Source organism: Saccostrea cucullata, unplaced genomic scaffold (genome assembly GCF_032062105.1).
Source record: "Saccostrea cucullata isolate Sc308-1 unplaced genomic scaffold, CSIRO_AGI_Scuc_v1 ctg9292, whole genome shotgun sequence".
Taxonomy (NCBI): Eukaryota; Metazoa; Mollusca; class Bivalvia; order Ostreida; family Ostreidae; genus Saccostrea; species Saccostrea cuccullata.
In genome coordinates this window covers 31,763-47,977 of record NW_026931411.1, presented here as the reverse complement: position 1 = coordinate 47,977, position 16,215 = coordinate 31,763, and the positions used below count along the sequence as shown (strand labels likewise).

Sequence of the window (16,215 nt, the reverse complement as noted above, 5' to 3'; positions counted from 1 at the left end):
ATTTTACCCATTTCACGTGCACGCAAGTGCATACATGAGCATGGTGACCATACCTTCTTGTATAAGTCCAATACATCTATCTATGTTCTAAATCTCACCCCGTTTGGTTCAAAACCAAGGGAGTTATAGCTGTTTAAAGTTTTAGCCAATCAGATTGCAGCGCACGTACACGCACATGCATGCATGCATGTGCATGGTGATCATGCCTTCTTGTAGAAGTCCATTATCTATCTCGGTGCTCCAAATCCATCTGTTTGGTTGAAAACCAAGGGAGTTAAAGCTGTTTAAAGTTTCAGCCAATCAGATTGCAGCATTCGGACATGCACGTGTATGCATGTGCATGCTGACGATACCTTCTTGTAGAAGTCCATTATATATATCTATGTTCCAAATCCCATCCTGTTTGGTTGAAAACCAAGGGAGTTATAGCTATTTAAAATTTCAGCCAATCAGATTACAGTGCACGTGCATACACATGTTTTCATGATAATTGCTATATATCTTGTTGTAAGATATCGTAATACATGACTATGTTCAAAATTTCAAAGGATTTCGTCAAAAAACAAGAAAGATATTGAGACTTTAGTTTCAGCCAATCAGAGCAAAGCGCACGTGCATGCGCGTGAGATCTTGCTATTTTCACCATGTCATCTTGTCTATGCTACTAATATATCATTACAATATGAGTTTCAACGCATTTCATCAAAAATTGAGAAGTAAGTCTATATCAATTATATTGATTATTTCTTGTGTTGCACGTGCGCGCTCTTGCAAGCACGTGCGCGCAAAATGACCTTGACTAGGCAAATCTACATAACATGTCTACTAACCCTAAAAAGGTTTTACCTACATCGGATGAACAGTTTACAAGATCATTCCCGGACAAAAAAGTACCCAGGAAGAAGAAGAAGAAAAATAATAATAACTAGAACTCTTGTTGCTACAGCAACAAAGAAGGTCTTCCGTTCTCCTCTATTTATCTGTAAGAAAGATATTTTTCTATTTAAAAAAAAAAACAAATTGCAAAAAAAAAAAAATATTAATTCCTCCATCTGTGCTCGATCCCAAAACCATTAGTATGAAAGTCGGACACGCTAACCACTGTGCCACCAAATTCCACAATATTTAAGGTATTGTGTAAGCTTATTATTTTAAGGTTGAAGGAAATAGTTTCGAAGTGAAAGAAATAGTTTCGTAGTAAAGTCCCGGTCAAATTTCTTAAAAAACTGAGATATTGGCTGTTTGATGTGATATTGTATGTAGGAAAATGATTAGAATAATTATGGGACACTTGCAGTGCAGCAATGACACTTAGCATATACAGAGTTGTAAAAGCGAAAGTAATACACGTGGTCAGTTGCAAAGGAAAAAATCCCGGAAAAACAGTGAGTCATGGGCATTTTTTCAACACCATATCGTATCAAGCGGGGTAACTGCAATTGATTTAACCTATCTAAATTGCATGGAAATTTAATTGATATGAAAATCGCCATTTCCAAGATTCGATCGATTCATATTTTAATCTAAATAAAATTGAAATAAATTCCATACACCCAAGAAAGCAAGAATACTTGGTTTTAAAATGTCGTAATAGAGCAGACGAATCGAATGATATTAACAACAATTGTAGAAATAGCCGATGCGAGCTTTAATTACTGTTTATGCTCAGCAATAACTAAATTTCAGACAGAAAAAAAATTGCAGATTTTGCCGATATTCACTACAGTTTCATTATAGTTTAGAGACTCACCTCAAAACTCTCAGGACACTTTCTTTCAGGTCTCTTTTTGCTTTTATTCCGAATCCTATGTCAATATTTCGTGCCGTTTGGCTTGAAGACGTTTTCTCTACGTTGCTGTTGATTCTTTTGTTTTGTTTTTTTAGAGAAGAGAGGGGATATTTTATAAGCATTTGTTAGAGTAAGAGTTGCAAATACCTCCACGACCTAAAGCTTGATCGTGACCTTTGGGGCCAAAGTACAAGGTCATTTATCAAGGTCAAAGGTCAAGGTCATCAGAAAGAGAGAGAGAGAGAGAGAGAAACTTGAGATAAACACTTGAAGCGGAATCTAGATAAAGGTAATGAATATTTCTTTATTACTTTTTGAGCAAGGGTCAAAGGTCTCATTCTGAGGTTTCTCCAGACATTTGCAGTCTGAATTACATGTCCCAAAATCATTTCAAATACTCTTTTTATAAAAGATATTTATGGGATAGTAAGAAACTCAATTTATGCAGTTTTTCTCTCATAACCGGAAGTCGTCGTTTTTGTTTCCAATGGGACTGACATACTTCGAAACTAGTAGTAAGATGCTATAAGGTAATACTAAAAAAAAATCCTTAAAGAAAAGTTTAAATTTTTGATTTATTTGATCACTTCCTGTGACAACCGGAAGTAACGGCGGACGATCTTAAACTCAAAGGATTTGTCTACTCATCAAGGTCTACCATCCCTATTAGTTTTGTGTCTTAATCTCTAACCGTTTACGAGATCTAGCAATGATAACTTCTGATTTTGAGGACAGGAAGTCACGCGACCGGAAGTGAATTTTACTGAGATATTAGACGTTACTGTAGACATTTGCAGTCTGAATTACATATCCAAAAATCATTACAAATACTTTAACTATAAGAAATATTTACGGGAAAGCAAAATACTCAAATTATGTAGTTTTTCTCTTATGACCGGAAGTTGTCGTTTTAGTTTCCGGTGGGACTGATATATTTCAAAAATACATATAAGATGTTATAATGTGATGCAAAAAATGTTTCATGAAAGAAAAGTTAAAAATTTGATTTTTTGGATCACTTCCTGTGACGACCGGAAGTAACGGCGGACGATCTTATCACAACTGATTTTGCCTACTTATCATGATCTACCATTTATATAAGTTTGATGTCTTAATCTCTTACCGTTTACGAGATCTAGCTATGATAACTTTTCATTTTGAGGACAGGAAATCACGCGACCGGAAGTGAATTTCACAAAGATATTTGACGTTACTGTAGTCATTTGCAGTCTGAATAACATATCCAAAAATCATCACAAATACATTATCTATAAAAAATATTTATGGGAAAGAAAAATACTGAAAATATGCAGTTTTTCTCTCATAACCGGAAGTTGTCATTTTTGTTTCCGGTCGGACTGATATATTTCGAAACTACATATAAGATGCTATAATCTGGTACCAAAAAATATTCATTAAAGAAAAGTTGAAATTTTCGATTTTTTTTATCACTTCCTGTGACGACCGGAAGTGACGGCAGACAATCTTACCCCAATTGGTTTTGCCTACTTATCAAGATCTATTACTCATATAAGTTTGGTGTCTTAATCTCTTACAGTTTCTGAGATATGACTCGGACAAAACTTTTTTTTAAAAAGCGGAAATTGGACATATCTGACGACCGGAAGTGACTTTTGAAAAACTGAAAACTGCGTCTGAAAGATATTTTGACTCTCCATCATCCCTGAAAATTTCATGAGAATCCGTCCAGTCATCTCTGAGAAATCGTCAAAACAAAAAGGCAAAAAAATAATAATAATAATAATAATAATAATAATAAAAAGAAAAAACAGTAGAATCACTATAAGGTCTTCCGTCTGAAACGGAAGACCTTAATAAGAAACAGAGTAAAAACAATATGTTCCCCAACTTCGTTTGGGGAACATAACTAGAAAAGAAACTCGTTGCGAGCAACGAGAGGTCTTCCGTCTTATTCTGAAAAACACCCGCAAAATGAGCGGAAAAAAAGTGATCAAACTTCTTATGGAAACAAAGGGGATTAAACCCGAATCGCCAGCGTGAAAATGCTATGCGCTTACTATTACTCTATTGGGACCACAACTCTAAATGTATTTGTATATACTTCTGCAACAGTACATCTGTCTTAGAATAATGAAAGGCGAATCACTATTCATAATTTTGCGTCAAACGCCACAGGTAAATCTTTGCACCTTTTCTTTGGAATGTTCCATTAAATAGGTGTGAAAGCTTCAATGGAAAGAAAAAAAGAACGTTTTTATAGCTAAAATATTAAGGTGAAGACAGTATAATTTACACATTTTACAAATTTCGTATTGTATATAAGCAAGTAACACTAAAGCAGTGAAACAGTTATGAATTTTTAACTTTTTAAAATTTACTGTTTATCCCCTAAGTGAACTATCCCGATTAGATAAGCTTTCATGAAAAGGTTGAAATGTTTTGCCGAAAAACATGTGTCGCCCAAAGACAGTCAAGGAATCAGATACCATTTATGCTCAATAATTTGAATCAGATCTTTGAGACAAGAATGTTTATATAAAGTTCATTTAGCGACCTTTAAAAAAATTGTTATCCTATTTTGTCTTTTTGTATTATTTTCATATGACACAAATGTGCGTGGGAAAAACAGATTGTAATTTTTATACATACTATATTCATTGATATTGTCCCCAGAAAAACTATAACTTATAACTATGATTTAAGATCTGTTGCAAATCAGAAAGTACCGGCATTAGGTATCGAATTTCATTTGCACATTTAGTCTTTTCTTTTTCTACTTTGAGAACCAGCCAAAACCAATTATAGAAGACGTTTAAGAAGAACACAGTTCGACACAGAATTGCAACGTAACTACGACGTGACAATCCAAGTATTCCTTTACATTTCATTTTTCCTTGTGTTACTTTCGTTCAAGCAAACGGTCGGCTGACTCCGTAAACCCCTATTGCGAAATGTCGGAGTTGACAGAGACAGCCGCCATCTTGGACCCACTTCAGACTTTTAAATGCTAATATCTAGAGTTTCGATTTATCAATATTCAAACAAATTATATGGTGAGCATTATAAGAAAAGTTTCTATTAACATACCAAAAATGAATGAAAAATATTGAAAAACAAAAAAAGTTAGAAAATACGATTTTTTAAATTTGCATATCGTAACGAGCGGAAGTATTGACGACACACGAAAAGGTAATTCTGCAAACCAGAAAGTCACGAACTATCGTCTCCAATAATTCTCCAGTTCATATCTTTAGTCATTTTCGATAAAAAGGGACGACAAAATTGCATTTTAAAATCAGGAAATTGTCCATAACTTGGAAACAGAAATGAATTTTCCAAAAAGCGGAATTTTATATAAAATTCATCTAATGACGCATAATTCCTGAAAATTTCATTGAAAACGGCTGAATAGTTCTCGAGAAATCTCCTGCACAAAATTTTGGTCAAAAAAAGAATAATAAGAAACAGTAGAATCACTATAAGGTCTTCCGTGAAGACGGAAGACCTTAATAAGAAACAGAGTAAAAACAATATGTTCCCCAACTTCGTTTGGGGAACATAACAAGGGTGGGAATATATATATATATATATATATATATATATATATATATATATATATATATATATATATATATATATATATATATATATATATATTTTAGACCTCATCTCACCTCTAGAATTCTTCTGTTTTCCGGAGGATGACCTGGTGGGTGGTCTGCCATCAAGTGTATCCCATGATTCATTGTGAGTTCCGGAGAAAGAACTCAGTGATTTCAGCAATGGATGTCTGTTTGCCGACTGTGGAGAAGTCTGAAGAGATTTGGAGCTCTGTCTGGGAGACTTGCTGGTGGTTGGATTCCACTGATTTCGTATTATCCTGGATCCATTGAAACCTGAAAGACACTGAGGCATTAGGAACTTGCTCTATGCAAAAACAAAAGAATTTCAAGGTCTTAGACATGTTGGAGATTTAATACCATTTCTTGATGGCGGTCGTCTTGTTGGTGTCGGTGGAACAGATTCTGTCTGTATAGTATCATCAACTATTTTGAATTAAAATAAAACAATTTTAACACTGATTTGAAAAAAATTTACATTGGAAACATATAAAGCAATGCTTAATTTGTAAGAATGAACAATTAATTGATATACCATTGATTGGCTTTCTATTAGGGATGTGTAAGCAAACACAGGATTTGTTTCGCGCCCGGAACCAGCATTTGTTATCGTTGCTTTCGTCATCATTTCCTTCCAAAAGTGACGCAATAGAGTCATCCAACTTCGCACGACATGAAACTTCCAAGTCAATTATGGACCACTCTTGTTTGTATTCCCGAATGACGTGTTCTAACTTCTGTTTGAATATATCGTCTGCTGTGTCATATTCGTTCAGCTTTGGACCGTCACAAAAGATTTTCAAGATGAGTAGTGGTAGGAGACCAAATAAAATGTAAACTAACAGATGACCCCACCATGGTAGACGAGGATATACTATTTTAACTAACAGAATTACAGCTACAATATAAACTGCTAAAAGAAATGATTTGATCATGGCGTCATAGTAATGGTTAGAAAGAGATCCAGGACAAGCGAAGTGCTTCATGTAACATGTCTGAAAAAAGAAGTTTTTTGGGATGCAAGGTTCACCTTGGTCATCCACAAACTGCACTAAGTGGCGGGCTTTCCATTTTGGTACACCATTTCTAGTGGTAAAAACATGACAGGCAGCGCATCTTCCACAACCTCTGCCCGGTATTACTTGGTAACAACGGTTTGTGTCTGGAATCGTGTCATCATGCAAGTTTTTATTGATCAGTGTTCGTGTATGTCTCTCCAAAAGAAAGTTCTGAACTTTGTTGTTAAAATGCTGAAAAGTTTGTTCCACACGTTTCAGAAACATACATGCATAAAGGTATGTAAAAAGTACAATTAAATAATACTGTGCTAAGTGACGTATGTTTGCTACAAGGCATATTATGATGAGGAACAAAATGTCAACAATGATAAACGTTATGTCTATGAAGATTGGAATCGCACAAATTAGGAATGCTAACCAACCAAAGCAAATAATACACCACCAAAATCGTTCACAAGGAGATCGAGGGAAGGTTGCACCCTCTATGTCTATCTCTCCAACCTCGATTGGAGGAAGATTAAGAAAGCCTCTCACACTTTTCTCACATGTATTTTTAGATTTTTCAAGAACGAGGTCCTCCATATCGCTTCGCTTGTCCTCATCGTTCGATTTTCTCACACACTTTACAATTTCTCCCAAGAATCTCCAGAATAATTGCAAGAACACGTTAATGGTCGACAACTTACAAAACAGAAGGACAAGTATGGCTATAAATAAGGACGTTAACTTGACAATCACCCACAGGAATATGTGAACAGCATTTACATCTGTTAAAGCATTGCTGGTGAAAGACCTCAGTAGAAAAGATGCCACCCAACTGGTTCCGACATTGGAAAAATGTTTCGCATAAACCAGGCTTCTTACAAAAATCCACACGGTTCTTTTCCAAAGTGTGTCATCTGCAGAAATTCTTAAAATAATCATCATCAACAGTGGCAAAAACCATACGGCAAAACATGCCTGGTAGAGACTGTAACAACCGTGAATAAACGATAAAGAGATCAGTTTTGTGGAATACAATGGCAGCATCATCGTCAGGTTATTATGTTTGGCTGCTTCTAGTTTATTTTTAACGAAATCTTCTTCGTAATCCCAATATACTGTTATAGCAGTTATTGGGATCCAGAAAGCGAAAAGGGCTGCAAACGCTTGCATCATGTTTCGTAAAAAGGATTCCCATGTGCTATCCTTAGATATTTTGCGTTTGCAGCAGTTGTGTAGAGACACGTATTCATCGTCAACATTATCTTCTTTTTGTTCAATCACTTTCTGTTTGCGTCCGTGCACGTAGCATTTGCATTGAAAAAGTCGGCGATAGAGAAAGGAGAAAAATCCTACCGGAGCCTTGTTTCTCCTTACCAGACGATCAGGATCCCCTTTAAACCAAACGGCCCTCAACTTGAAGTGCTCAGTTTTACTCATTTCCATGGTCTCTATGACGTCAGAGAGTCGGTGGAGATTCTCTCCAAGCTTCATTCGATGTTGATATCCACAAGAAACGTACTCAGTTCCTAGGTTAACAGTTCTTAATTCAGAAACATTAGGTGGAGTTGAAAAACGCTTTGTAATTTCAATTTCTAAAGGGGTTGTCAGAGAAAATATGAATTCCCTGTAGCAATGACGTTTTCTATATAGAGATGTTGGGATGAAACGTGCAATAAAGATTACCAGTATTATCTTCAATACGAAAATAAAACCAAAGAAGATTTCCACTAAGTAGTCTTCCTGTATTATTTGACAAGATATAACACCACTAGAATTTCTTGAGCAGCAATTAAATATTTCAACAGCAGTTCCCGATACATTCATAACTTCCTTTGCGCACACATTAATGGATTCTGAAACATGACTGTGGATGTGGTTTAAGACTAGCTGGCGTATCTTTACACGGAAAGCATCGTTCCGAAAATCACCAAGACAGTTACTTGGATTCTCCAAAACCGAAAGGTCGTTTGTTTGAAAGGAAGTAGATAATGCCCAGTGCGCAATTGGATTGAAAGTATTCACAGAAAAAAGAACGTTGCGTATTCCATCTTCAAGAACAAGCATCCAGTCAGTGGTGCTGTTTGTCATTTGATCACGGTGAACCTTGACCTTTAACCCGTCAACCTCGCCTCGTTTCAACATCAGCAGGGAGTTCAAAGGTAAACCTTGCAGGATCTTTGATACACACGGGCTACTTATGGCAAAATCTTCCCTTTGAGTGGTATTCAGTTTGGTTTCTGAGGACACACTTCCAAAGCGAGAAAATAATGCACCCAGTACAAAGATACACGAAATTCCACGAGCCATTTCTGTGAATTTTCCTCGTCAAGGATTCAAGAACACGCCAAGGTCCCAGGTTCGGTGAAATGCACGGTGCATTTCACCTACAATAAACTGACTTACCATATATTAGTTCGTAATCAAGTTTGACTATTTGTTGACAGAGGGTAAATTAATACCCAGATAATCCTTCACGAGTTACACAACGCAAGTAATCAAGCAAAGCACTGATTGACGGCTAAGTTTAAAAGTAAACCTATTTGTTTTAGACGGAATCTCAAAGAGTACCAAAGCGCAGAACAATAATACACAATATTCCGATAATAAGACAAACGATTTAAATAATAGGAGGGATTTAATTCTGAATGTACGTATGTATTCAACAGCGATTCCTTGTCTCGGACATGTATTGAGTTGTAATTCCATTGTTCTTTCAAATTGTTTCGTTGTTTTCAGTAAACATTTAATCTCTTATAACTAGTTGTTATATTTTAAAGGTGTTTGCACTCCAGAAAGTCTTAAAAAGAAAGTTGTAATTAAAAGCCTGATAGGATAAAATAAAACTTAATTACGTTGCTACTATAAATGCAGTGTCCGATCAGTTTCTCTTGTTTCATGAAAACGATGTTTCTGGACACACACACCCTTCCTTCGAATTGTAAGAAAAGTCAAACTTCTTATCGTTATAAGTAACCAAGAACCAATCAGGAACCCCCATTCCATTTGAAATATTTTTGATGTAGTCTAAGTTTGCTTACAGTGCAGGGAACTAATTTTGTTACAAAAACCAGCATCAGGATCAGCATAAGTAGGATCAGGATAGAGCTAGCATCAGCATCAGCATTAAAAAAAACAGCATTACTTGGATCAGCATCAGCAAGCAAAGGATAGAACTAGCATTGACCTATTTTAAAACCAGCATTGACCTACTTAAAATCAGGATTATCCTGGTTTACTAAAACTACAGATTTGATTTTCACAAAACGAAACCGCAAATAGGCATTCCTATATTTCAGTCGGAAATAAATACAAAGATTGTATTTCTTGCTGACAAATTAGCCAATATAATCCTAAGATTATTATAAAATTAATTCAATAGCAATAACCCCGTGATATTTTCAAATCTGAATCAGCTGATCACCAAACGCTATGGAGTCTACTGGTGAGGCCACGCCACGGATTGCTGATATTGAGATCGGAGAAAGGGGTAAGTAGTTGGGCTTGCACATGAAAAATCAGTTAAACAATATAATAAAAGTATGATATTGTGAATATGACTAATTACTACAAAATTCCATTGGGTTTTATAGGCATACGCATGCTACGAAGTTTTTCAATTCGAATTTCCTCTAAATTTACGGAAGTCAGAAATAAAAGTCGAAGTGCATTTGACGAGATTATCTGCAGGCAATTAATCATAGACTGAGTTGTAATGAACAAAACATAATAATTAATCCAATGCAATAGTTGATTTTATGTTAATGAATCTAGTGTAAATATTTTTTAATGCGAAAGTTTTTAAACTTTATAAAAACTTGTGCAGAAAAATGAATTTGTGTATGTACAAAAAATCATTTTGAAATAGCTAAAATAATTAATTTATGATATATAGGAGAGAGGACATGTGCTTGAAAATATGCATACATTTATTTTAAAACTTTTTAACTACATATTCTTTTCCTTGTTTGATGAATAATAGCATCTTCATAGTGGAAAATTGTGTATACAAAGTAGTTTGTATGTCCTTAGCTGCAGATCTGTAGATCTCCAAAAAAAAATATATTGATAGACTGGAGAGCTACAGTGCCAGCCATTGAAAAAACTGTATATATTAATTGCGCACAAAAAAGTTTGCTGGGTTTTTGATTAATTCTTCCAAATTCTTACCTCAATTACAAAAAAGGAAAGATTTTTAAAAATTTCTTTATCCTCATTAAAGTACTCTCATAGTTGACATCAGTTGTCAACGAAGCGCATTGGACCGAATTATCTTTGAAACCAAAATGGCAGTATAAATAAGCAAACTGGTCGATGACTACAATATCAGGGTCAGGAGGACTATAGATAGTTTTCGATTGACCAAGAGTTACTTCCCGTTGGCCGCCATACTGGAGGTCCAAACGCTCATATTCCTTCATTGTTCAACCAATTTAAAATTTTTATATTTGCTATTCTGAATTAGAAATCATTATTTTTCTGAAGTATATAAATTTTTGGAAGCCTCCTTTATTTAAAAAAAATTATTTGATAAAGATTTTCCACCAAATATTTCCGCTTTAGTTTCTTAAACTTGGTAAGAAAAAGAGGAAAAATCACCGAGTCGACCTCCAATATGGCAACCAACGGGAGGTAACTTTCGCTAAATTCAGGCCTATCAAAAACAATCTATTAACAACAATTATGAGGAATGTTTGGTTGTGGAAACAGCGAAAGAATTTGTCAGGAACACATGGTTAGTAATATGTTGAGATTACAGTTTTAAAAACATGGAGAAATAAATTGAGAACCTGAAGCGCTCTATTTTGTGCGCAGTAAATACACAGTTTTTTTCAATGGGTGGCACTGTATCTCTCCGGTCTATCAATATTTTTTTTCGGAGAGCTACAGATCTGCAGCTAGTATTTATGTCCTGTATGTAGAATTTTTTTTTTATGTACTTGAATCCCTTTATACCCTTGCAAATAAGATCTCAATTCAATCAGATACACTAACTTTAATCAATAGGAAGACTAGATAATTATATATGCTATAAATAATTGTCTTTTTCCCAAATTTTAAAAAACTGAGGGAGATTAAAAAAAAATAATAATAATATTAAGGTAATCAATCATCAATGAATAAATCTTGTCTTCTTTGTACTTTATAGAAATGGAGTTATATGAACAGTCCACAGATTTGTTGCTTCATCACCGCACACAAGAATCTAGATCTCATTCATTCATATGAAGACGCCAACACGTTTCGGTGAAGGGCTGCATATTTTAACCTGTACTCAGCACTAAAGCCTTTGAAAAGTGAGAGATCTTTTTCGTACCAACACCTACATGAACTGCGACACTGGATCTCGGTTTATATGGTTTCATTCAAAGGACCGGACAATCTACATACAGTGATGTTGGAGACTGATGATTCAAACAAAATTCTGCTTTTTAAAAAAGACAAGTGTTCTTCAATCCTAAAAGTAGAGGGCAGGGACAGTAGAGGACATGAACAGTATGATGTAATGGTGGATTCATAACTTACAATAAAAAAAATTATAGAAAGTGAATTTGTTGAAAGAAACTACTGGTGATAAAGAAAAAAAAACTTCATTTGTTCATGCCAACACTATGATTCTATTTATTTATTTATTTGACTTTATTAACGACATTATATAATACAAGTGAAAAAGAGTGAATATGGGACATGAATCGTAAAACTATTAATCTAATAATTCCATGATAACACTATTTCATAAAATTGTAAAAGATGTTATGGGACACTTTGTAATTTAATTTATATTATAATTTCATTGGTTATCTAAAATGGCACTGACTATAAATGAATTGTAATTTTTAGACACTGGAAATTTTGTTTTCATTGTTTCCATGAAGTTAAAATTTTACATGTGTACTTTGTTGTTCTACAACAAACATAAAATAATCTTTATTTTGTCTCCTACTTCAAATATATTGTGCCCTAATACAGCACTATTAGCTCCTAAGGAGTGGTACTAAAAGAAAAATTTGGTAAAGATGATATAAGATTTTGCTAAATTTTCAGAAAATGACAATTTTACCAAGGGCGGTTACTTATTAAGACAAAACAGAAAATTCATAGAAAATGTTATTGTAAATTTCATCTTAAGCATGTTAAGTTTTCATTTTTAAAATTGCAAAATTTGTTTTGTACAGTACTTAATTAACAGTTTTAATTTCACATGTATATCATCAAGATGAAAAGAATTATCTGGCTAGCAGCAAACTCTTAATCTATGGTACACTTGAGCATGTATAAATATTGGATGATTTAAACTACTGGTTTAAACAATTAGGAAAATGTATTTATTACACTGTCTAGTATCATGATATAAGGGAAGAAATACATGTACCTACACAGTAAAACATGGTTATAACGAACACGCTTTAAGGCCAAAAGAAAATATACTCTTGTTTCCTGTCCCCTGACCAAAAAAATTAGGGTAGGTAGGTTAGGGAAACAAATTTATTTTGGAAAAATTTTATTTTCAAAACTCAATGAATGCAGAACTGCCAGAACATATAGTATGTAATAACAAGAAAGTTCGTTAATAAAGATTTTTAAAGTAAAGGTATCCTGTACACTTATGATATATTAGTTCTGTTAATGTTGTTGGTCAACTTTAGGAAAATAGTAACCCAAAAAATGAAAATGTAATAAAAACTTTTTGGGTCGGAGGGTAAAATGTAGGGAAGGACGGGTGACAGGAAACAAAAGTATTTTTTATTTCGGCCTAATGAATTCATGCTGATGATGGAGTCATTTTCATTCCCTGTACTGGTTTTAAAATCCTATGGATAGTGAACATAATTTTAAAATGTCAAAAAGTGTGTTTCCCAGGCATTTAAAATACTACAAGCTTATTTTTCTGTGTATTAAATGATTTACTTCAGTCTAAAATACCCTACATAACAATGTGTTACCTCCACCATGTCCACATTCAGTCTCTTATTGCAGATTTATAAATATGGAATTTTCCCATTAAAGTTTTTAATATCGAGTTAAATTAAATGAATCAGGACACACCGGTATTACTATTTTTGTCACTACAATTCATTAATCTTGGCACATCAGTGAAAATTTTACCAGTCATCAATAAGTGTTTGATATTCATTTTCAAGTGATCTAAAAATCTATTTTTAGAGTATTCATGAAAATGCAATTAATAATTATATATGCTTCATTCAGCTTCAATAAGAACACTACATGTAACAGAAATATTGCCTATTTACATAGAATGTTGGTGTCCTCAGAAATAAAACATCAGGGGCAGTATTTTTTTTTAAATGTATATACTAAAAATACAACTTGGACAGAATATCATATAAACATGTACTGTATACAGGGTTATTTTCGCCCCGTGTTATTTTTGCCCTTTTGAACTTGTAAACAATTTTCCCCCGTTTTGAATTGGCCAAAGTCATACTTCTGTTTAAGAAATTATGAAGTGTAATTTGAATTTGCCCAGTTTTAAATTCGCCCAATTAAGGATAGGGCGTAAGGGACAAAAATAAAACAAGGTTGAAAATTTTCCTGTATACAGTATCTCTCAATTAGTACAGTATACTTAAAACAAACATCACACTATTGTAAAATAAATGTTTTCATTTATTCTATAAAATCAATTTATATATGGACAATTTAATATCATGAACAGTTGTAAGATTGTACAAAAGAGCAGGGATGCATTGCCATTTACATACATCTCATATCTAATCAATATGTACAATACACAAATCACTTGAAATCCACTTTAAATTCTGTCCATTTAATTCATTTTAGATCTAAGTGGGAGATAACTTTAAATTGTATATATGTATGTCATCAATGGATTTGGCACACATCATCACATCAGTTTTAATGCCACTGTCTGATTAACAGAAGTTCCTGGCTTGAATTTTCACTATTTTAACAGATAGAATTTCATCAGCTGGATTTAGGTCCAAAGAGAAGACCAGCATTATCTTTAATCCTGGAGGAATTTCTGCTTTGTTTACTCTGTCATGGGCCTGAAAAATATGAAACATTAATTAGATTAATTTCAAAAAATGCCAAATATTAAAAAAACAATGATATAAATACAGTTTTATCTACAGTTGTTAACTTTATACAGTGAGTTATGTGTACATCACAAAAATATACAAAATACAAGCTTAGGAGGAAATTATTTTAGAATTTTACACATTTAGAGCAATTTATTTAATTTTTTTTCCAGGCAAAAGAAAATAAATTGTCACTGACTCTAACTAAAACCTTAAAGTACTTTTCCTATGAAATAGGGGCACAATGACAATAAGTAACTTTACAAACTGAACATAATTTGGCTATTTAATATCAAAGTTATGATCCTAGTTTCAAACACTCATCTTTTCTTTTTTAACTCCAGTAAAATTTAAAAGGAGCCATTGAGGCTGAAATGATTAATCGATTATAATAATAAAGATTCTGTGTGAGGATTAAGTATACGTATATCGATCAATATGTATGTAAAAATATTTAAATATCGCAAAAGAATAAGGCATTTTTTTGTTTATACTTATATTTTGTGTTAATTATATACGATTAACATATTTTATATAAAATCAAAATTTTTATATAAATTAAAATACATAGTTACCAGTAATAATTCTTACCACTTATATAAAATAATTTTGTTTTACAGCGGATATACCATGAATAATAGTAATACAGCTTTTTCTTTTAAATCAAATGAATATTATTCATAAATAATTGTGAAGAAATGGTTTGTTCTTAAAATTTTTATGCCTTCGGATCGATAGATCTGAGGCGTATATTGTTTATGTCCTGTCTGTTTATCTGTTCAGCTGTTTATCTGTCTGTCAATTTGAACATTTGTCATAACTTTTTAACTCTGAGAGGTAGAGACTTGATATTTGACAGGCATACTCAACTTTAAAAGACATCAACTTCAATGACCTTGTGACCTTGACTGTGACCTAAATACTTAAAATAGTTCTTTCGAACTTTTACCGTAAGTTTTGAATCATAGGAGATGGAGACTTCATATTCGGTATGCATATTCCACTATTAAAGTTTCTTTCAAATGACATTGAGATCAATGACCTTATGATCTAGACTGTGACCTATATGCTAAAACAGTTTTTTTTAACTTTGCTACCGCCGGCCGCACAGTGTTTCACAAACACATCTTGTCCAATACAAAAAAAGACTTCCTGATCAACATGACCAATTCGAATATGTGATACATATTGACATTGTATTGTAGCTCAAATATAAGGATAGATACATATCTGCCTTCTGAAAAAATTATTATCTGTTTAAAGCCTTTAGTACAATCTAGATTCTACTTGTAAACCAGACACAGGACAGTACTTGATAGGGAACAGCCTAACTAAGACTGCAAGGATAAAATCTGTAACCATGTATACTATTGTTTAAGAGTTGACTTCTACATTGGTTCAAATGTTGAAATACATGTACACTGTACTACGTTTGAGTGGACTTGGTTATCAGTTGGTCACGTTATATATGTACATTACCACGTTGTAAGCATAAAGCTCTCCTGCTCTTGGCCGCTTGATCAAAAAATTTCCTAATCTTTATCTTGATGCCTCAATCTTGATTGTTACGTCATATGACATTGTAAGTGAACATGGGTTTCTTTCCATCCCAATTGAAATGATCAATTTACATTTATTCAACAGTGTTTCTTACACTGTGGCTGGGTATCATGTAAATAGAATGTTCTATCGTGTTAAATGATATTGTCCTACAGACCCGGTTTAACGATAGAATTCGTTTCGTGTATTCGTAATGTAGC

General features: G+C 33.5%; 1 protein-coding gene across 1 annotated transcript; it reads right to left on the bottom strand.

Moving 5' to 3' along the window:
* Positions 1–5,445: 5,445 nt before the first annotated feature.
* On the bottom strand, positions 5,446–8,702 carry LOC134232531 (uncharacterized; the record flags this gene model as incomplete). Its single annotated transcript, XM_062714508.1, has 3 exons — positions 5,927–8,702; positions 5,752–5,817; positions 5,446–5,667 (listed from the first exon to the last, which is right to left on the bottom strand). Coding segments are annotated over exons 1-3 (3,064 nt in total), but the record flags the coding sequence as incomplete, so codon positions are not given.
* Positions 8,703–16,215: the final 7,513 nt, after the last annotated feature.